We start from the raw sequence: 22415 nt of genomic DNA, 5'->3' as shown, positions 1-22415 counted from the left end.
ATTGAATGTTCAATAGTTTGGGCTTTGGGATTTTTTATTAAAATGCCTTACAGTCATTGTAAAACAAATTATCATAACCAAAATTGAAAACCGTGCTTACTTTTTTAAATAATCAAACCTAACTGACCTCAAAAAGCACTAATGGATGGTCAGGCAAATGTTTTGTTGCTTCTAATCACTGCAATCCACAGCAAAGACTTTACATTACAAACTAACATAGCAAATTCAAACATTTCATTGTATAATTCAAGGCAGCACACAATTAGATAGCTAACTGAGATATAGAGTTAGCTTACTAGTAACTAACTATAGCTACTTTAGTTGTACCGTTCACTATTATTATGCACAATCATGTAAACTAGCTAGCTGGATAAAATGTCCATTATTTATAAGTGTCACCAACAGTTGAAGAGATAATAAGCAAATCAGGACCAGCTACTTTCAGGCAGCTTGCTAGTTAACTTGTTAGCTTTGACTGGAGCTCCCAATCAGACAGACTATTGGGGATGAAGACATTCGTCAGATGTTCTTTATCAGGCAAAGTACACAAGCTTATCCACATGCAAAGTACAGACATTAGGAAATTATCAATTATAGTAACCTTCCACGGTACTGAGGAAAGTCTTCCAAAGTAACGCCGCCAGCGCCACCATCTGAAAATCCATATTAAATTGATTTAAAATGCAGACGTGTTTTGACACACTCCGACAAAGAGTCAACAGCAAAGCAGTTGTCCACAACCATCGCTAGCTCCTCCTTCTCAGTGGCATCGATCACCCCTCATAGCTAGCTCCTCCTTCTCAGTGGCATCGATCACCCTTCATACTGTACGCGGCAACAACACACCGAGACGCTACTGGAGAAGGAAAGAGGATCAGTCGACGCCGTGGATATGATCTAAAATAATATCCGAAGAGGCAAACAATACACCTTTCTCCCAAATAGCACATTGATTCGAAAGGTGGAAAACTGCCAACAAGATTACTATTATTCAAATTCACCCTACCCGAGCGACCCCCCCCCCTCCCCCTACTCCACCCTAGCTACCGAGATGCACACCGAGACTCGAAGCAAGAAAGTAAGTCTTGATCATTATTGACTTTGCCCTGTCCAGCAAACTGAGATCGGCCTATATTGAAATGAGTTGACATTGTCAGTTCAACATGTGCCAATTGAAACAAATTTGAAGAGTGTCTGACAAGGGGGACAGCAGCTGTAGGAAGCCTGACTGTTATGCTGCGTTCATAACCAAGTGGGAAGGTGGTATTTACCACATACAACTGGGAAAATTACTAGTGGGAACTCATTTATCATCCCTTAACTCCGAGTTCTCCCACATACTGACCTCTGATGTCACCACTAAGGAAATTACATTTTTGTTTACACGCATGATAGCTGTACTTTTAGTTTAAGGTTGACGCAGCTCTTGGCCATTGGCCAATCGGCGTTTCTCAAGGACTTCAAAGCACGTGAATGCATTCAACTGGTTTGACGACTTTCCAACTGGTAATTACCACCTTCCCACTTGGTTATGAACGCAGCATTACATTCAGTTAGCTAGCTGGCTGGCAAACTAACGTTAGGCAACGGTACTGATAATAATAGCTAGCATATTAGTTAGCTCTCCAGCTAGATAGGTGACTGTCGCAGGCTACTGAGAGCTTGATTGGTTCGATAGCTCCGACAATCGACAGCAGACTGTGCTGTTGCCTCTCTCTCTCTCTCTCTCTCTCTCCAAATAACTGTACTCTCCTCTGTAAACGTTGACAATTAACGCGCATGCAGATGGCAGACACTGGAAGGGGTTAGCTATGTATTGCTTCTTGAGTGACACAGCTCGCTCTCATCCTCTCTCTCTGTGCTAACTTTGGGGTACAGGTTTTTTTAAGTGCACTGTGTGAGCTAGGCAGGAAGGAAATGCAGAAACTGCAGCTTGTAGGACACCATCTTAGTTCCTTAAAGGGACAGTAGCGCTCGCTCATATCCCAACCCTGGGAACGAGCCAGGTGTACTACCTAGAGCTACACTGCACATGCACCCAGCATGCTGCATCTTGTGCCAGAACTTTGCATAATTTGGAAGCCTGCCATAAATGTTTTGGTACAGTAGCAAAGGGTCAGAGGGCAAGACAAGAATTCAGGCTCAACCAGGGACCGGAAAGGAAACCCATCCTTCAAGCTTGTCTGAGGTGTCAAGACTTTTCATCATTCACAAGATCATTATCCTCTAACAGCAATATCAATAAGGATTAATTGAATAGATTGCTTACTGATCTATCATCATGCCGGCAAAAATGATACATTATCTCTGAGATACCTCCACATTACTTTTGGTCTCAGTTATTGTTTTTCTATGAGTATGACATAAATCAATTTCTGTAGTCAGTGTAGTTGCCTCATTATGTTGATTGACAGTCATGCTGTAATGAAACATGAATCGGAGGTCGTCACTCATCAGTGCTACACAAGAGATACAGAGCACACTCCCTTTCCTGTGTGTGTGTGCGCCTGCGGGTATGTGTCTCTGTTTGTGTGTGTGTGTGTGTGCATGGCATGACATGGCATGGATTAGGCCAGCTCTGAAGGTGTAATCTATAAACAGGGCCTATAACACATTCATGTGCAGGGTAGCAGCAGCCTCAGCAGGCCTAATGGTGGTGAGCACTGTTGAGGGAGAGGCCCTGTTATTTAGAGGCCAGCCGTGTCTCTGTGTGTGTGTGTTTTGCACGTGTTTGTTTCTGTGTGAGTGTGTGTCCATGCGTGCGTGTGTGTGTGTGTGGATCAACCCAGGGTGTGCCAGACGGTAGGCAATGATTAACAGTGGAGGACAAACTTTGCTCAAACTGGTTAAATGCGGGATGGGAGGTGAAGGCAGCCATCTCCTGCGTGTGTGTGTGTGTATTTGTGTGTCTGGCCACATAGTAACCCACCCTAGGGAGGTGTCTGTCAGAGTGACATAAGGGACAGACAGTGACTGGTGGTGCCACGGTACTGACTTCTAGGTAACCTAGGCCTGCATTCAACCATGCCAAATTGTCACTTTACCAAATAAAACAATGACAAGTTAATTAAGGCAGAAACAGACAGGCACCCAGGTTAGAAGTGGTGGCCCCATTCTCATTCTGAGATTTTGCTTGTTTGGAGCACTAGACAGGAGTGGCCCTGTGCTATAATGGGGTTGTAGTGTCACATGGAACATGATATAGGAGGGAGAGGGGATTCATTGGTGAGGGTGTCACAATGGGGTAAAGAGAGGTGAGGTGACCCTGACTTGGGGGACAGGGGGCATTGGCTGACTGTGGGGCAGCCAGTCATGGGGGTATGAGCTGTGTCGGAAAACGGGGTGGATGGTGTCAAAGCAACAAGGGTATTAGTTTAGAAGGAAGGGCAGGACAGGAGGTTGGGGTTGGGATGGATAGTTTAACAGGGGTATAAGATAGTTTAGAAGGACAGGAGGAGGGGTGGGGAGGGTCGGGTCGGGTCGGGGTGGATGATGTCACAGGGGTATTAGTTTTGGAGTACAGGATGGGGGGGTGTCACCACGTATTTTTCCAGTGAGTGAGACGGTCGGTGCATGGGTCCTGTCCTGCCTCAGAGACTATTTTTATTTATAATGTGAAGTTAGTCTAGGGATGGGCTAGAGGGGTGGGGCTGAGGGTATGGGTGGGTTTAGGGCTAGGTTTGGGACCTGGAGGAGTAAGGCTGAGGCTGGAGTTTGGCTGGGGTTAGGGCTGCAGCTGAGGGATAGGGCTAGGGGTGAGGCTGGTGGATAGAGTTTGGGGATAGGGTTTAGGTCTGGGGCTAGGAGATAGGGTTGGGTTATAGGTCTGAGGGATAGGGCCAGGGTTGGGACAGGAGGATAGGGCTTGGGCTACATTATAGGACCGGGGCTGGCTGTGGGTAGAAGCAGGCAGGCAGAGGGGCTGTCAGAGACCACAGGCACACCTAGAATCTATCTCCTCTCTCTCTCCATCTTTCTCCCTCTTATTTCTTCCCCTCCCTAAACTAGCCCCCCCCTGCCCAGCATGGAAAGAGGTGTAGGAGTGAAAACATAGAGAGAGCTCTGCCTGGAATTTAACTCCCCAACACACTCGTCTGCGCTAACAAGGATCAGCTAGCTCCTATCCTAACCCGCAACCATCTGGGAATGCATAGTCCAGTACTCTCTGATTGGTGCTTTTCGACTGTAACGCCAGTGTTACACTAGTGTATACACCTTATGTTATACCATGAGTAACTCTGTGTTGTTGTTGTTTTTACCGCACTGCTTTGCTTTACCTTGGCCAGGTCGCAGTTGTAAATGAGAACTTGTTCTCAACTGGCTTACCTGGTTAAATAAATAAATAAAATAAATTGTGGACAGTCTGAGCACTGATGGAGGGATTGTGCGTTCCTGGTGTAACTCCGGCAGTTGTTGTTGTCATCCTGTACCTGTCTTGTGGTGTGATGTTCGGATGTACCGATCCTGTGTTGTTACACGTGGTCTGCCACTGCGAGGATGATCAGCTGTCCATCCTGTCTCCCTGTAGCGCTGTCTTAGGCGTCTCACAGTACGCACATTGCAATTTATTGCCCTGGCCACATCTGGGTCCATCGTGGTCCTCTGTAGCTCAGCTGGTAGAGCACGGCGCTTGTAACGCCAAGGTAGTGGGTTCGATCCCCGGGACCACCCATACACAAAAAAAAAATGTATGCACGCATGACTGTAAGTCACTTTGGATAAAAGCGTCTGCTAAATGGCATATTATTATTATATTATTATCTGCGGTCCTCATGCCTCCTTGCAGCATGCCTAAGGCACGTTCATGCAGATGAGCAGGGACCCTGGGCATCTTTCTTTTGGTGTTTTTCAGAGTCAGTATAAAGGCCTCTTTAGTGTCCTAAGTTTTCATAACTGTGACCTTAATTACCTACTGTCTGTAAGCTGTTAGTGTCTTAACGACCGTTCCACAGGTGCATGTTCATTAATTGTTTATGGTTCATTGAACAAGCATGGGAAACAGTGTTTAAACCCTTTACAATGAAGATCTGTGAAGTTATTTGGATTTTTATAAATTATCTTTGAAAGACAGGGTTCTGAAAAAGGGATATTTCTTTTTTTGCTGAGTTTATATCAATAAATATGGAAAATATGATTTTGGGACAAAAATATATGTTTGCTGGGATGGACATCTGTCCAAATGAAAGATATCCAGCCATATGTTAGCTATGGGGATTCTTTAAAGTCCAAAATACACTATATATACAAAAGTATGTGGACACCCCTTCAAATTAGATATTTCAACCACACCCGTTGCTGACAGGTGTATAAAATCGAGCAATCAGCCATGCAATCACCATAGACAAACATTGACAGAATGTCCTTACTGAAGAGCTCAGTGACTTTCAACGTGGCACCGTCATAGGATGCCACCTTTCCAACAAGTCAGTTAATCACATTTCTGCCCTGCTAGAGCTGCCCCTGTCAACTGTAAGTGCTGTTATTGTGACGTGGAAATGTCTAGGAGCAACAACAGCTCAGCCGCAAAGTGGTAGGCCACACAAGCTCACAGAACGGGACTGCCGAGTGCTGAAGCGCGTAGCGTGTAAAAATCACCTGTTCTCGGTTGCAAAACTCACTACCGAGTTCCAAACTGCCTCTGCAAGCAATGTTAGCAAAATAACTGTTCGTCGGGAGCTTCATGAAATGTGCAATGCCAAGAGTCATCTGGAGTGGTGTAAAGCTCGCCACCATTGGACTCTGGAGCAGTGGAAACACGTTCTCTGGAGTGATGAATCACGCTTCACCATCTGGCAGTCCGACAGACAAATCTAGGTTTGGCGGATGCCAGGCGAACGCTACCTGCCCCAATGCATAGTGCCAACTGTAAAGTTTGGTGGAGGAGGAATAATGGTCTTGGGCTGTTTTTCATGGTTCGGCCTAGGCCCCTTAGTTCCAGTGAAGGGAAATCTTAATGCTACAGCGTACAGTACAATGACATTCTAGACGATTCTGTACTTCCAACTTCGTGGCAACAGTTTGGGGAAGGCCCTTCCCATGACAATGCCCCCATGCACAAAGCAAGGTCCATACAGAAATGATTTGTCGATATCGGTGTAGAAGAACTTGACTGGCCTGCACAGAGCCCTGACCTCAACCCCATCGAACATCTTTGGGATGAATTGGAACGCCGAGCAGGTGTACACATACTTTTGGTCATGTCGTGTAAGTCAAAATGGTCCCAACGGAAACAATTGACACCATAAAGATATATATATATATACAGTGGGGAAAAATGTATTTAGTCAGCCACCAATTGTGCAAGTTCTCCCACTTAAAAAGATGAGAGAGGCCTGTAATTTTCATCATAGGTACACGACAACTATAACAGACAAAATGAGAAGAAGAAAAATCCAGAAAATCACATTGTAGGATTTTTAAAGAATTTATTTGCAAATTATGGTGGAAAATAAGTATTTGGTCAATAACAAAAGTTTCTCAATACTTTGTTATATACCCTTTGTTGGCAATGACACAGGTCAAACGTTTTCTGTAAGTCTTCCCAAGGTTTTCACACACTGTTGCTGGTATTTTGGCCCATTCCTCCATGCAGATCTCCTCTAGAGCAGTGATGTTTTGGGGCTGTCGCTGGGCAACACAGACTTTCAACTCCCTCCAAAGATTTTCTATGGGGTTGAGATCTGGAGACTGGCTAGGCCACTCCAGGACCTTGAAATGCTTCTACGAAGCCACTCCTTCGTTGCCCGGGCGGTGTGTTTGGGATCATTGTCATGCTGAAAGACCCAGCCACGTTTCATCTTCAATGCCCTTGCTGATGGAAGGAGGTTTTCACTCAAAATCTCACGATACATGGCCCCATTCATTCTTTCCTTTACACGGATCAGTCGTCCTGGTCCCTTTGCAGGAAAAAAGCCCCAAAGCATGATGTTTCCACCCCCATGCTTCACAGTAGGTATGGTGTTCTTTGGATGCAACTCAGCATTCTTTGTCCTCCAAACACAACGAGTTGAGTTTTTACCAAAAAGTTATATTTTGGTTTCATCTGACCATATGACATTCTCCCAATCCTCTTCTGGATCATCCAAATGCACTCTAGCAAACTTCGGACATGTACTGGCTTAAGCAGGGGGACACGTCTGCACTGCAGGATTTGAGTCCCTGGCGGCGTAGTGTGTTACTGATGGTAGGCTTTGTTACTTTGGTCCCAGCTCTCTGCAGGTCATTCACTAGGTCCCCCCGTGTGGTTCTGGGATTTTTGCTCACCGTTCTTGTGATCATTTTGACCCCACGGGGTGAGATCTTGCGTGGAGCCCCAGATCGAGGGAGATTATCAGTGGTCTTGTATGTCTTCCATTTCCTAATAATTGCTCCCACAGTTGATTTCTTCAAACCAAGCTGCTTACCTATTGCAGATTCAGTCTTCCCAGCCTGGTGCAGGTCTACAATTTTGTTTCTGGTGTCCTTTGACAGCTCTTTGGTCTTGGCCATAGTGGAGTTTGGAGTGTGACTGTTTGAGGTTGTGGACAGGTGTCTTTTATACTGATAACAAGTTCAAACAGGTGCCATTAATACAGGTAACGAGTGGAGGACAGAGGAGCCTCTTAAAGAAGAAGTTACAGGTCTGTGAGAGCCATAAATCTTGCTTGTTTGTAAGTGACCAAATACTTATTTTCCACCATAATTTGCAAATAAATTCATTAAAAATCCTACAATGTGATTTTCTGGAAAAAAAATTCTCAATTTGTCTGTCATAGTTGACGTGTACCTATGATTACAGGCCTCTCTCATCTTTTTAAGTGGGAGAACTTGCACAATTGGTGGCTGACTAAATACTTTTTTCCCCACTGTATATATAGAGTGTCAGCACGGGCAGCTCCATTGCGCCGATCTCCAACTGACCTACAGAGGACCACCGTGTGGGTAGTGGACAAGTGCACACTTCAGGAAAAAGTGTGGAGTATTGAGATGCATTAGCCAGCGGTCTATTTGCAATGACCCCCTTTTATAATTGTTTCTCTTACACTGGCTCTATGCACACTCTTTGGACTACCCACACACTCCCACATACTACACTGACATTCCAACACACATACAGTGGGGAGAACAAGTATTTGATACACTGCCGATTTTGCAGGTTTTCCTACTTACAAAGCATGTAGAGGTCTGTCATTTTTATCAGAGGTACACTTCAACTGTGAGAGACGGAATCTAAAACAAAAATCCAGAAATTCACATTGTATGATTTTTATGTAATTAATTTGCATGTTATTGCATGACATAAGTATTTGATCACCTACCAACCAGTAAGAATTCCGGCTCTCACAGACCTGTTAGTTTTTCTTTAAGAAGCCCTCCTGTTCTCCACTCATTACCTGTATTAACTGCACCTGTTTGAACTCGTTACCTGTATAAAAGACACCTGTCCACACACTCAATCAAACAGACTCCAACCTCTCCACAATGGCCAAGACCAGAGAGCTGTGTAAGGACATCAGGGATAAAATTGTAGACCAGCACAAGGCTGGGATGGGCTACATGACAATAGGCAAGCAGCTTGGTGAGAAGGCAACAGCTGTTGGTGCAATTATTAGAAAATGGAAGAAGTTCAAGATGACGGTCAATCACCCTCGGTCTGGGGCTCCATGCAAGATCTCACCTCGTGGGGCATCAATGATCATGAGGAAGGTAAGGGATCAGCCCAGAACTACACTGCAGGACCTGGTCAATGACCTGAAGAGAGCTGGGACCACAGTCTCAAAGAAAACCATTAGTAACACACTACGCTGTCATGGATTAAAATCCTGCATCGCACGCAAGGTCCCCCTGCTCAAGCCAGCGCATGTCCAGGCCCGTCTGAAGTTTGCCAATGACCATCTGGATGATCCAGACGAGGAATGGGAGAAGGTCATGTGGTCTGATGAGACAAAAATTGAGCTTTTTGGTCTAAACTCCACTCGCCGTGTTTGGAGGAAGAAGAAGGATGAGTACAACCCCAAGAACACCATCCCAACAGTGAAGCATGGAGGTGGAAACATCATTATTTGGGGATGCTTTTCTGCAAAGGGGACAGGACGTCTGCACCGTATTAAGGGGAGGATGGATGGGGCCATGTATCACGAGATCTTGGCCAACAACCTCCTTCCCTCAGTAAGAGCATTGAAGATGGGTCGTGGCTGGGTCTTCCAGCATGGCAACGACCCGAAACACACAGCCAGGGCAACTAAGGAGTGGTTCCGTAAGAAGCATCTCAAGGTCCTGGAGTGGCCTAGCAAGTCTCCAGACCTGAACCCAATAGAAAATCTTTGGAGGGAGCTGAAAGTCCGTATTGCCCAGCGACAGCCCCGAAAGCTGAAGGATCTGGAGAAGGTCTGTATGGAGGAGTGGGCCAAAATCCCTGCTGCAGTGTGTGCAAACCTGGTCAAGACCTACAGGAAACGTATGATCTCTGTAATTGCAAACAAAGGTTTCTGTACCAAATATTAAGTTCTGCTTTTCTGATGTATCAAATACTTATGTCATGCAATAAAATGCAAATGAATTACTTAAAAATCATACAATGTTATTTTCTGGATTTTTGTTTTAGATTCCGTCTCTCACAGTTTAAGTGTACCTATGATAAAAAAATTACAGACCTCTACATGCTTTATAAGTAGGAAAACCTGCAAAATCACCAGTGTATCAAATACTTGTTCTCCCCACTGTACATACACACACACACTACATACTACATATCCCCCACCCACACACACACACACACACACACACACACAGACACTTTCACTATGTCACACATGCTGCTGCTACTCTGTTTTATTATACAGGATATCCTGATTTGCCTAGTCACTTTCTACCTACATGTACATATTTCCTCAATCACCTCAACTACCTCGTACATCCAGCACATTGACTCAGTACCGGTACTCCTTGTATATAGCATCGTTCTTGTTATTTTATTGTTACAATTAACTATTTTTAGTAAATCTTCATACTTTTTAACTCTGCATTGTTGGGTAAGGGCTTGTAAGTAAGCATTTCACGGTAGTCTATGCCTGTTGTTTTCCGCACGTGACAAATACAATTTGATTTGAGGATGAAATGGTTTCTTTGAAATATTTTCATAGTTCCTAACTCATGGTTAATTTGTGTGTATTACCTTTTAAGAGCGTCAAGCGAATCTGTGGCATAAAAAAAAGTAGCTCCAGTAAAATAGGTCTTAACTTTTTAACTGTTTGGGCTACAGACTAGCAGTTTTCTGCATTGTGAAGGTGCAACCACAGACACAAAGCCATGCTCCATTTGATTATATTGCAGAGGCTGTGGTATATAGTATGAAAAATGTATGCACTCACTAACTAAGTCGCTCTGGATAAGAGCGTCTGCTAAATGACTGAAATGTAAATGTATAGCTAAGATCAGAGCCATATATTAAGAAATAAGTGACTCTGACTAAGCCTAACCAGACTTGTCTGTGCTACTGGTTTTCACAGACAAAGTAAAATTACACAAATGATTTTGCTCGTGATGCGCGCCCCTCAAATGATACAAATGTAACAACAGCCTGAGCGCACTGGACTTGAAACAATGATACAGATGTAACCATGTGCCATTTAATGTATTATCTGACTGGCACTAGTGCTTCCAAGTCAAAATTCCATGTGCATTCCACAGGTCATGTTTATAAGTGAATGTTCAAAGAAAATGATCAAGATTAGGAAATGTTTTGCAGCACACCTGAGAGTTCCTCAAGCCACACCGGTTGGGAACCACTGCTGTACTATACTGTGCTCTACTGTACTGTACTGTACTCTACTGTACTGTGCTCTACTGTACTGTACTGTACTCGAATTTACTCTACTTTAGTTTCTTACAATTGAAGAAAGGGCCCATGGACTCTTGATGTAGTGGTCTTGAGACCACTCAAGACCACATCAATTCGGTCCTTTAACTTGTCATGGTCTCAACTCACTGGGTCTGGATCTTGGGACCAATGTCCTGGTATAACTTTTGGTCTTGGCTCCTGGATATGACCTTAGTCTTTGGTTTACAAACCATAGGCAACCCAATTTGAAGAAGACAATGCTCTCTGATCATTGGCTGATCACTCCCAACCCTGATCACTCCCAACCCAATTGACTACTTTTAAATAGTGGAAGCCCTCAATGGCAATGTCTATACTAAAATGTGTTATATCTATCTAGAGTCCTCCATTTATCTCTAGGATTGACACTTGACACTGAAACGCCTGTTGATATGCCAAAATAAAGATAGTTAAAGGCATTTTATACTGGCCTAATAATAAAGACGTAATTTTAACAATACAAAATGTATTACCTTTTAATGTGTCATGAACACAACCAGTCATGATATGTGACCCGTTCCAAGAAGCTAGGCGTATGTCGCATGTCACTACTTCACAGGAGAGGCATTTCTAACGTTAAATAAATAAATAATAATAATTGTGTTTTTGGGCAGAAATGCCTTCTGGAACATGTGAACTTGAATGTGCCTTAATAACACACTTGAATGCAATCTGTAAATACAAATAAAATGGTTAAATTACGAGCCTAGTTGGTTTAGCCACGGAAAAAGACAAGAATCTTCCCACTAGATATGATTGGCTGAGATAATGGATGGGCTGTACATGCCGAGAGATTAGTTCAGATTGGTCTGCCATGTAGCACACTTCTGTCTATAACATGAGCTGCTCAGTATGTGTAGATAATCCTTGCTGCTGTGGCTTTTTTGAAAGATATAACGTTAGCCATAGAGATCTGCAAAAGTGTTGCTACTGCTCGCAACAACATTGCTGCCCAGAATTTAGCAGGTGCTATCGACAAAGATCAGTGGGAAAAAGTTGAATAGACTACTTTTCTGCACAAGGTCATTGTGAACCGGAGTGACTTGACACCACAACTGGCCAAACAAGCTGTAGCTAGCTACAAACCAAATGGAAAAGACACGCTGCCGTGAAGCGTTCATCCATGTATACGGGTAAGAGTCTAGCTAGTTAAAGCGTACTGTTAGCTAGCTAGCGAACATTAACTTGCTGGCTCGCTAGCAATCTGTGTATTAATATTATTCATATCTCAGAAAGCCATTTGCATTGCTAGTTATAGCCTAATTTTAACTAGTTAGCTAACATTGAACCTAGTTGGTTAGCTTTAGCTACCTGCAGATGCCTACTCCAGCGTTTCATGTATAGTGGTCCTCTGTAGCTCAATTGGTAGAGCATGGCGCTTGTAACGCCAGGGTGGTGGGTTCGATCCCGGGACCACCCGTATGTAAAAAAATGTATGCACGCATGACTGTAAGTCGCTTTGGATAAAAGCGTCTGCTAAATGGCATATTATATTATTATTATTATTATTATTATTATTATTATTATTATTATTATTATTATTATTATTATAGTGGCTAGCTATGACAATCCGTTTGTACTGTAGCTATGGGTTGGGATTATGGTTAATTGTTTAGCTAGCTACATGTCTAAACAAAAGACTCCACTTCGCAAGAGAATGATTACATGACCCATCAAGTTAGCCAGGTGTGTCTGTGGGTGATTTCGGCCATCTATTGTATTTATTTCATGAACATGTGTACATGTCTAGACAATAGTGACCCATCCACTTACACATTAAAATACAAAAACACAGTCATGGGAAGCACAAGTAAGCCATCACAAATAATTCCCCAATCAATTCTCTAAACTGCCTGAACGGTACCAGAACATTAAGATGAAATGTATTTTGAATTTTGTTCCAGCAATACGGTGCATTAAAACTAAAAGCAGAGACCCTAGGAACCTCGAGTTAACCAATCCTGTGAATGGGTTAGGCAACTCAGGTGTCTGTACTTCAACAGAAAAGTTAGATAGGACGGAAGTTTATGAAGTAGGGCCTTGTAAACAAAAAGGGAGTAATGTAGAGAGCTACGGTTCTTTAGCGAAGTTCAGCCAACCTTTTGATACAGGATGCAGTGATGAGTATCAAAACTGTCACCTGTAACAAAACAAATGGCACTATGGTAGATGGCATTTAAAGGTTAAAGAGTAGTAGCAGTTGTACTTTGATCAATAATATCACCATAATCAAAAATAGATAAAAAGGTTGACTGAGTAATCTGCTTCCTACTGCTTAGAGAAAGGCACAATCTGTTTCTGTAGAGAAAGCCAACTTTAAATCTTAGCTTCTTAACCAGCTCATCTATATGTTTTTTAAACGTCAAATCCATATCAATCCAAATGCCTAAGTATTTATATGTGGGAAGACGTTCAATTGGAGAACCATCTAATGAGTGAACATGTAGTTCATCTGAAACATTCTTATGAGAGTTTAAAAACAACATATTTTGTTTTGCCCGTTTTAAATCAGCAAGGGATTCCTGCATAGCTATAAAATCTGACTGTAGTTTTGACACAGCCAGATCAACAAAATAGCATACATAATTGTATAATCCGCAAATATACTGAACAAACATATAAACTCAACAATTTCAAAGATTTTACTGAGTTACAGCTCATATAAGGAAATCAGTCAATTGAAATAAATTCATTAGGCCCTAATCTATGGATTTGACATGACTGGGCAGAATGAGTTTTTCCCCACAAAAGGGCTTTATTACTAAGCTATATAGAATTGTTTTAAGGTCATACAAAGGATCATTTTGCTATTTGATTTTGAATTTTAAGCCCCGTATATATACAAATTATTTGATGAAAATGTGTATTTGGCCTTACTGCTACTAGCCCATACAAACACATTGAATAACAAATTCACTACATGGAACAACAGATAGTCCCCCCCAAAAAATCTAAAGGAATTTAGTTCTGAAGTGTCTGTCCAATATCTGATAGATATAAGAAAGATCAGGAAACTTTCTCTAAGCAGTTGGAAGCAGATTACTCAGTCAACCTTTTTATCTATTCTTGATTATGGTGATATTATTTATCAAAATACAACTGCTACTACTCTTAAACCTTTAGATGCCATCTACCATAGTGCCATTCGTTTTGTGTGTGTGTGTGTATATATATATGTGTGTATATATATATATATATATATATATATATATTGTGACGTCACGAGAGGCTACACAGCTTTCAGCGGGATTGCTCAAGTAGTGCAAGGAGACAAGGTTCAAACAAAACAAGGATTTTATTATAGGTCTTGGGAAATTAACGAAAATATAACAAAATTCTGTTCTCTTGTGGCTCTTTAAGGGTTAACAGTTCAGGGATGTCTCTTCCACATCCAAAATCATAATTCTCACTCGCTCAGATAACTTTTCCCCAGCCTTACTGTAGTCCACGTTGCAGCTAGTGGCCAACCCAGCAAAAAAGTCCTTCCAAATGTCTCTCACGTATTTCCACAGGTGCATATATCCAAAGGTGAGTATTTCCCAAAGGTAAGTATCTCCAAATCCTTATATTCCTCATGGAAGTGGACGTGCAGCACTCTTGTCCTCCAGAGAGCCCAGGTTGGAGACTGTGTCTCTTCCCTTCCCAAACCTTCAGCTCATCAGCTCCTCATTTGTTTCAGCTGCGTGGGAAGATTGGCCATAGAGGGGTGGAGTTCCCGACCATACCAGCAGATGGAGCCATAGCTGTCTGGGTTTGCAGCCACCTCAGGGGATGTAACGTCCCTCCAGGACACAGCCTCTCGTGACATCACACATCCCCCTCCTCGGGACCGACGTCCTCGTCGGGGTAAAGGCAGCGAAGAAGGCATCACGCCGGGAGAGGGCGTCCGCATTGCCGTGGTGCTTGCCAGCCTGCTCTCTCTTCAACTCCTCCACCTCTAGGACCAGGGACTCAGCCTCCTGTTGTCTCTCTTTGAGTTTCTTACTGAACGCATCAGCCTTGGTTTTAGCAGAGTTTAGCTTCTGTTGAGCAGCTTTCAGTTCCTTCTCTCTCTCTGCCTCCGCATTCTTCATCTTGTTCTCCAACACCTTGTACTTCTCCTCTGCCTTCTTCTGGACCTCCTTACTACTGCGCAGGGTCTCCTCACACTCCTCGATGGTCCTGCGCAGCCTCTCCAGCTCCTCCTGTTGCTTATGGAAGGAGCTCTGTTGGAGTTTAGCCTGGAGGATATCTAACTCTTCTGTCTTCATGTCTAACTGTTGCTTTAACAAACAATACCTCTCAGCGGTCCCCTTCAGACCAGACAGTTCTTTGTCCAGATTCTGTAGCTCCGTCTCTGTGTCGGTCTGGGCACCTGCCATCCCTATCAGAGCCCGGGGCGGGAGTGAGTAACTCGGAGGATTGCACCGGAGCCTTCCCAGGATGAGTCTTGCCTCTCCGTTTCCGAGGTACTCGGGTTATCCTCTCCTGAGACTCTCTCCAGAGTGGGTAAAAGGCTGGGCAGTCTCGTCCAATTAGGACAGGGACGGGGAGGGAATCAACCACCCCCGCCGTCGTGTGTATGGTTCCCCGTGTGCTGGTCATTGTAAGTTCAGTAATGGGGTATTCTCTGGTGTCCCCATGGACACAGGAAACTGGGAGGACTTTCCCCGGGGTCAGACACGTTGGGCCCACCAAATCCTTACGCACCAGGGTGGCCCGGCTACCAGAATCCAGTAAGGCCTCCACATCATGGTGATTCACAGTTACCGGGCAGGTGGGGGGGTCGATCTGGGCCGCCATCTACGACTCCCAAGAGCGAGGCAAAACGGTGTGTGGGTGCTGAGCTGGAGGACTCCGCAGTGGGCATAGGTTCATCGGCTGATTTCCCACACTGCCAGGAGATATGTCCCATCTCCCCACACCGGTAACACTGTCGAGTTTCCCCCTCCTGGTGTACTCTTCTTGGACCCGCCTGGTTTCTGGCTCCCCCTGGAGCCGGGATAAGTCCTGACGTGGCTGGGTTCGAGACCTTGGGGTCCTTTGGACGGGTTCTTCCCATTTGTGGTGGGGCCGCACTCCTGGGGTCTTTTCGGGAAGCATTCAGCATCTCCGCTGTGGCCTGGTACTTTTCCACAGCTTCCACGGTCAGATCAGCCGTGGTCAAGGCCTGTTGACTGATGAACCGTTTTGCCTCATAAGGCAGGGCGCGTAGGTAACGATCCACCACAACGGCCTCCACCACCGCCGCTGCTGTATTCCTCTGCGGATCCAGCCATTTCCTTGCGATTCGGACAAGTTCATGCATCTGCGCCCGAGGAGGTTGGTCTGGTTGGAAGGTCCAGCTGTGAAAGCGCTGGGCCATACCAAACTTTGTGAGTCCATATCTGCTGAGGATCTCAGACTTCAGGGCATCATAGTCAGTAACCTGGTCAGGGCCCAGGTCCCGGACAGCATTCAGCGCTTCCCCGGTTAGAAAGGGGGCTAACAGACCAACCCACTGTTGCTTGGGCCAGGCTTCCCTAGTGGCCGTGGCCTCAAATGCATGCAGGTATGCCTCAATGTCATCGGTAGCTCCCATCTTAGATATAAAGTCACTTGCCTTTATTGGGCGGGTATTTTGGACCACCCTCTGTCTCTGCAACTGCAATTCCTCTGCCTTCAGAAGGTTGGCTTTCTTTTGCTCCTCCAAGAGAGCCACGTTTGCTTGCATCTGGGCTTGCTGGCCATCAACAAGTGCTTTCAATATGTCCTCCATTTCAGTCGTCGGGAGCCTACGGCCAACTTGGAAAACTGGGTGATCAAACCTTCGGTATCCTCCTCTGACATGCACTATTAACGCTTGAGCGTGCCCGTATTCTCCACCATCTGTGACGTCACGAGAGGCTACACAGCTTTCAGCGGGATTGCTCAAGTAGTGCAAGGAGACAAGGTTCAAACAAAACAAGGATTTTATTATAGGTCTTGGGAAATTAACGAAAATATAACAAAATTCTGTTCTCTTGTGGCTCTTTAAGGGTTAACAGTTCAGGGATGTCTCTTCCACATCCAAAATCATAATTCTCACTCGCTCAGATAACTTTTCCCCAGCCTTACTGTAGTCCACGTTGCAGCTAGTGGCCAACCCAGCAAAAAGTCCTTCCAAATGTCTCTCACGTATTTCCACAGGTGCATATATCCAAAGGTGAGTATTTCCCAAAGGTAAGTATCTCCAAATCCTTATATTCCTCATGGAAGTGGACGTGCAGCACTCTTGTCCTCCAGAGAGCCCAGGTTGGAGACTGTGTCTCTTCCCTTCCCAAACCTTCAGCTCATCAGCTCCTCATTTGTTTCAGCTGCGTGGGAAGATTGGCCATAGAGGGGTGGAGTTCCCGACCATACCAGCAGATGGAGCCATAGCTGTCTGGGTTTGCAGCCACCTCAGGGGGATGTAACGTCCCTCCAGGACACAGCCTCTCGTGACATCACAATATATATATATATATATATATATATACCGCTCTGTAAAAAATTAAGAGATGTTTTTACTATTTATAGGTATGTGTTTGGGTGAAATTATTTTTTTTGTTTTATTCTATAAACTACTGACATTTCTCCCAAATTCCAAATAAAAATATTGTCATTTAGAGCATTTATTTGCAGAAAATTACAACTGGTCAAAATAACAAAAAATATACAGTGTTGTGAGACCTCGAATAATGCAAAGAAAATTAGTTCATGTTCATTTTTAAACAACACAATACTAATGTTTTAACTTAGGAAGTGTTCAGAAATCAATATTTGGTGGAATAACCCTGATTTTCAATCACAGCTTTCATGCGTCTTGGCATGCTCTCCACCAGTCTTTCACATTGATGTTGGGTGACTTTATGCCACTCCTGGCGCAAAAATTCAAGCAGCTCGGCTTTGTTTGATGGCTTGTGACCATCCATCTTCCTCTTGATCACATTCCAGAAGTGTTCAATGGGTTTCAGGTCTGGAGATTGGGCTGGCCATGACAGGGTCACCGATCCTCCACCAAATTTCACAGTGGGTGTGAGACACTGTGGCTTGTAGGCCTCTCCAGGTCTCCGTCTAACCATTAGACGACCAGGTGTTGGGCAAAGCTGAAAATTGGACTCATCAGAGAAGATGACCTTACTCCAGTCCTCTACGGTCCAATCCTTATGGTCTTTTGCAAACTCAGCCTTGCTTTTCTTTGCTTCTCATTGATGAAGGGCTTTTTTCTAGCTTTGCACAACTTCAGCCCTGCCCCTAGGAGCCTGTTTCAAACCGTCCTCGCCGTGCACTTCAACTCAGCTGCCGTTTGCCATTATTTTTGTAGGTCACTTGATGTCATCCTACGGTTGTTGAGTGACATTCGAATGAATTGGCAGTCATCCAGGTCAGTAGAGAGTCGTTTTCGCCCTCTGCCGGACTGTAGCTTTGTTGTCCCCAGTGTCTGCTGCTTGACCTTGTTCTTCTTATGAACTTCTTTTCCTCACTCAAAACTTTCCTTTTCAACTCTTTTGGCATGGTCAATAGTTCTTTTTTTATTAATATTACTTTTGAGGTACTATTAGCACTGTTTTTGCCATCCAGCTGGTCCTATTGCAAGAGGATAGTGATGACCACAGCAGTGGTTTTTATACTTTTCCTGGTTAAATAAGATTTGGTTCAGGTGATCACCTGAATTCTTCAAAGTAGCCACCCTTTGCCTTGATGACAGCTTTACACACTCTTGGCATTATCTCAACCAGCTTCATGAGGTAGTCACCTAGAATGCATTTCAATTAACAGGTGTACCTTGTTAAAAGTTAATTTGTGGAATTTCTTTCCTTAATGCGTTTGAGCCAATCAGTTGTGTTGTGACAAGGTAGGGGTGGTATACAGAAGATATCCCTATTTGGTAAAAGACCAAGTCCATATTATGGCAAGAACAGCTCAAATAAGCAAAGAGAAACGACAGTCTAACATTATTTTAAGACATGAAGGTCAGTCAATCCGGAAAATTTCAAGAACTTTGAAAGTTTCTTCAAGTGCAATCGCAAAAACCATCAAGCGCTATGATGAAACTGGCTCTCATGAGGACCGCCACAGGAAAGGAAGACCCAGAGTTACCTCTGCTGCAGAGGATAAGTTCATTAGAGTTAACTGCACCTCAGATTGCAGCCCAAATAAATGTTTCACAGAGTTCAAGTAACAGACACATCTCAACATCAACTGTTCAGAAGAGACTGTGTGAATCAGGTCTTCATGGTAGAATTGCTGCAAAGAAACCACTACTAAAGCACACCAATAAGAAGAAGAGACTTGCTTGGGCCAAGAAACACGAGCAATGGACATTAGACCAGTGGAAATCTGTCCTTTTGGTCTGATGAGTCCAAATTTGAGATTTTTGGTTCCAACCGCTGTGTCTTTGTGAGATGCAGAGTAGGTGAATGGATGATCTCCGCATGTGTAGTTCCCACCGTGAAGCGTGGAGGAGGAGGTGTGATGGTGTGGGGGTGCTTTGCTGGTGACACTGTTGGTGATTTATTTAGAATTCAAGGCACACTTAACCAGCATGGCTACCACAGCATTCTGCAGCGAATCTGGTTTGCCCTTAGTGGGACTATCATTTGTTTTTCAACAGGACAATGACCCAAAACACACCTCCAGGCCGTGTAAGGGATATTTGTCCAAGAAGGAGAGTGATGGAGTGCTGCATCAGATGACCTGGCCTCCACAATCTCCCGACGTCAACCCAATTGAGATGGTTTGGTATGAGTTAGACCGCAGAGTGAAGGAAAAGCAGCCAACCAGTGCTCAGCATATGTGGAAACTCCTTCAAGAGTGTTGGAAAAGCATTCCAGGTGAAGCTGGTTGAGAGAATGCCAAGAGTGTGCAAAGCTGTCATCAAGGCAAAAATACTGACCACACCACACGCGTCGTGTGCACGAGCGTTGCAAAATAAATGTACATATACTTGTTATTCAATCATTGCACCCACACTGCTCACTACTGTCATTAACGTATACTTGTTGGATGGATTGGATACGCATTGGTGTCTAGCTGTAGGTTAGTTGTCTAGTGATAGTGTCGACCATCATCAGCTGATCCAGGAAAGAAAACAAATATTGATAGAAGATAATAAAGCTCACCTTGAAAAATAAAACAATGGGCGCTCGAAACAGCTGACTGACAAAAGCAAACAATGATAAATCAACGCATACATCTAATGCATTGGAATAAAGGTACAGTGGGGAAAAAAAGTATTTGGTCAGCCACCAATTGTGCAAGTTCTCCCACTTAAAAAGATGAGAGAGGCCTGTAATTTTCATCATAGGTACACGTCAACTATGACAGACAAATTGAGAGAAAAAAAATCCAGAAAATCACATTGTAGGATTTTTAATGAATTTATTTGCAAATTATGGTGGAAAATAAGTATTTGGTCACCTACAAACAAGCAAGATTTCTGGCTCTCACAGACCTGTAACTTCTTCTTTAAGAGGCTCCTCTGTCCTCCACTCGTTACCTGTATTAATGGCACCTGTTTGAACTTGTTATCAGTATAAAAGACACCTGTCCACAACCTCAAACAGTCACACTCCAAACTCCACTATGGCCAAGACCAAAGAGCTGTCAAAGGACACCAGAAACAAAATTGTAGACCTGCACCAGGCTGGGAAGACTGAATCTGCAATAGGTAAGCAGCTTGGTTTGAAGAAATCAACTGTGGGAGCAATTATTAGGAAATGGAAGACATACAAGACCACTGATAATCTCCCTCGATCTGGGGCTCCACGCAAGATCTCACCCCGTGGGGTCAAAATGATCACAAGAACGGTGAGCAAAAATCCCAGAACCACACGGAGGGACCTAGTGAATGACCTGCAGAGAGCTGGGACCAATGTAACAAAGCCTACCATCAGTAACACACTACGCCGCCAGGGACTCAAATCCTGCAGTGCCAGACGTGTCCCCCTGCTTAAGCCAGTACATGTCCAGGCCCGTCTGAAGTTTGCTAGAGTGCATTTGGATGATCTAGAAGAGGATTGGGAGAATGTCATATGGTCAGATGAAACCAAAATAGAACTTTTTGGTAAAAACTCAACTCGTCGTGTTTGGAGGACAAAGAATGCTGAGTTGCATCCAAAGAACACCATACCTACTGTGAAGCATGGGGGTGGAAACATCATGCTTTGGGGCTGTTTTTCTGCAAAGGGACCAGGACGACTGATCCGTGTAAAGGAAAAAATGAATGGGGCCATGTATCGTGAGATTTTGAGTGAAACGTTTGACCTGTGTCATTGCCAACAAAGGGTATATAACAAAGTATTGAGAAACTTTTGTTATTGACCAAATACTTATTTCCACCATAATTTGCAAATAAATTCATAAAAAATCCTACAATGTAATTTTCAAGATTTTTTTTTCTCCATTTTGTCTGTCATAGTTGACGTGTACCTATGATGAAAATTACAGGCCTCTCTCATCTTTTTAAGTGGGAGAACTTGCACAATTGGTGGCTGACTAAATACTTTTTTCCCCCACTGTATAGGCAATCAATTTTTATGAAGGATGCATGGCAAACAAATGGTGAAAATGTACAAAGGAAAATCTATGCGCAAAGCATAGAAATAAATGGTTTAAACCATGACAGAGAGGCTGGGATGTTCGTTTCATTGGAAACTTTTATTTTAATATTTACCACTGCAAAACATATTTACTACTGCATTTTAAACAAATAGAATGGTTAAATTAGAATTATGTAGAGACCCCCCAACCCCCAAAGTTTTGACTTTTGTTGTATCTACATTTAAGTCATTTAGCAGACACTCTTATCCAGAGCGACTTACAGTTAGTGAGTGCATACATTGTCATACTGGCCCCCGTGGGAAACGAACCCACAACCCTGGCGTTGCAAGCGCCATGCTCTACCAACTGAGCTACACGGGACTGCTAGGGGAGCTAACGTCTCATTCAGGGGAGCTGAGCCCCTGGTTCCCCAGTAATTCGCAACATGGGTAAAGTGATAATTTAAACATCTAACGATATCATTAATTAGATGCATAACTAATTCAATTAATCAACAAGTTTCAGGGCTGGCTGGCTGAGAGAGAGAGACGACTGAACACAGGAGTAGAGCCCTGTTCCCTTATCTCCCTCAGACTGTTGAAATAGGATTTCACTACTGTAGTATCCTTTTGATAGAGTGTTCGTTAGTAGATGCTGAATGTGTGCTCGTTTGGGAAATTAGTGTGTATGGTGGGCGGATGGCAGGGGGTGGAGTAGGGGGTGTTTGTGTTAATGAGTGTGTGTGTGTATGGTAGGGGGATTTCCAGATTAGGGCTGATGTGACGGAGTGACCCCCTACCATCGCACCACAATCATTAACCAGCAAAAGAATCCTGTCCCCATAGCAACCCCTGCAGCTCTGCCAAACACACGGGCCAAGCTGAAAAGAGAGTGGAGGGGGTGGGGCAGTTTGGGGTGGGGAGGGTGTGTCTGAATGTGTGTGAGAGAGAGAGACTGTGTGTGTGTGTACCACGCGTGCGTGCGTGTGGATTGAGGGATAGAAAGGCTGAGGTGAGGTGTTACGAACATTTGACAT

General features: G+C 44.0%; 1 protein-coding gene across 2 annotated transcripts in view; it reads left to right on the top strand.

Annotated features, from left to right (window-relative positions):
- The first annotated feature begins 790 nt into the window (after positions 1 to 790).
- The window catches only part of LOC121574117 (Krueppel-like factor 8), a 93403-nt gene continuing 71778 nt past the window's right edge, over positions 791 to 22415 (top strand). Inside the window, exon 1 of one of the 2 annotated variants that reach the window (XM_041886723.2) lies at positions 791 to 1078. In XM_041886723.2, the coding sequence (XP_041742657.1) occupies positions 1052 to 1078 (27 nt within the window). In that variant the 5' untranslated portion in view covers positions 791 to 1051. The remainder of the gene's footprint in view (positions 1079 to 22415) is intronic. The other variant, XM_041886722.2, reaches the window with a different exon arrangement.

This window comes from Coregonus clupeaformis, chromosome 9 (genome assembly GCF_020615455.1).
Source record: "Coregonus clupeaformis isolate EN_2021a chromosome 9, ASM2061545v1, whole genome shotgun sequence".
NCBI lineage: Eukaryota > Metazoa > Chordata > Actinopteri > Salmoniformes > Salmonidae > Coregonus > Coregonus clupeaformis.
Note: the sequence above shows the minus strand (reverse complement) of the source record. Positions and strands in the feature narration are given on the sequence as shown.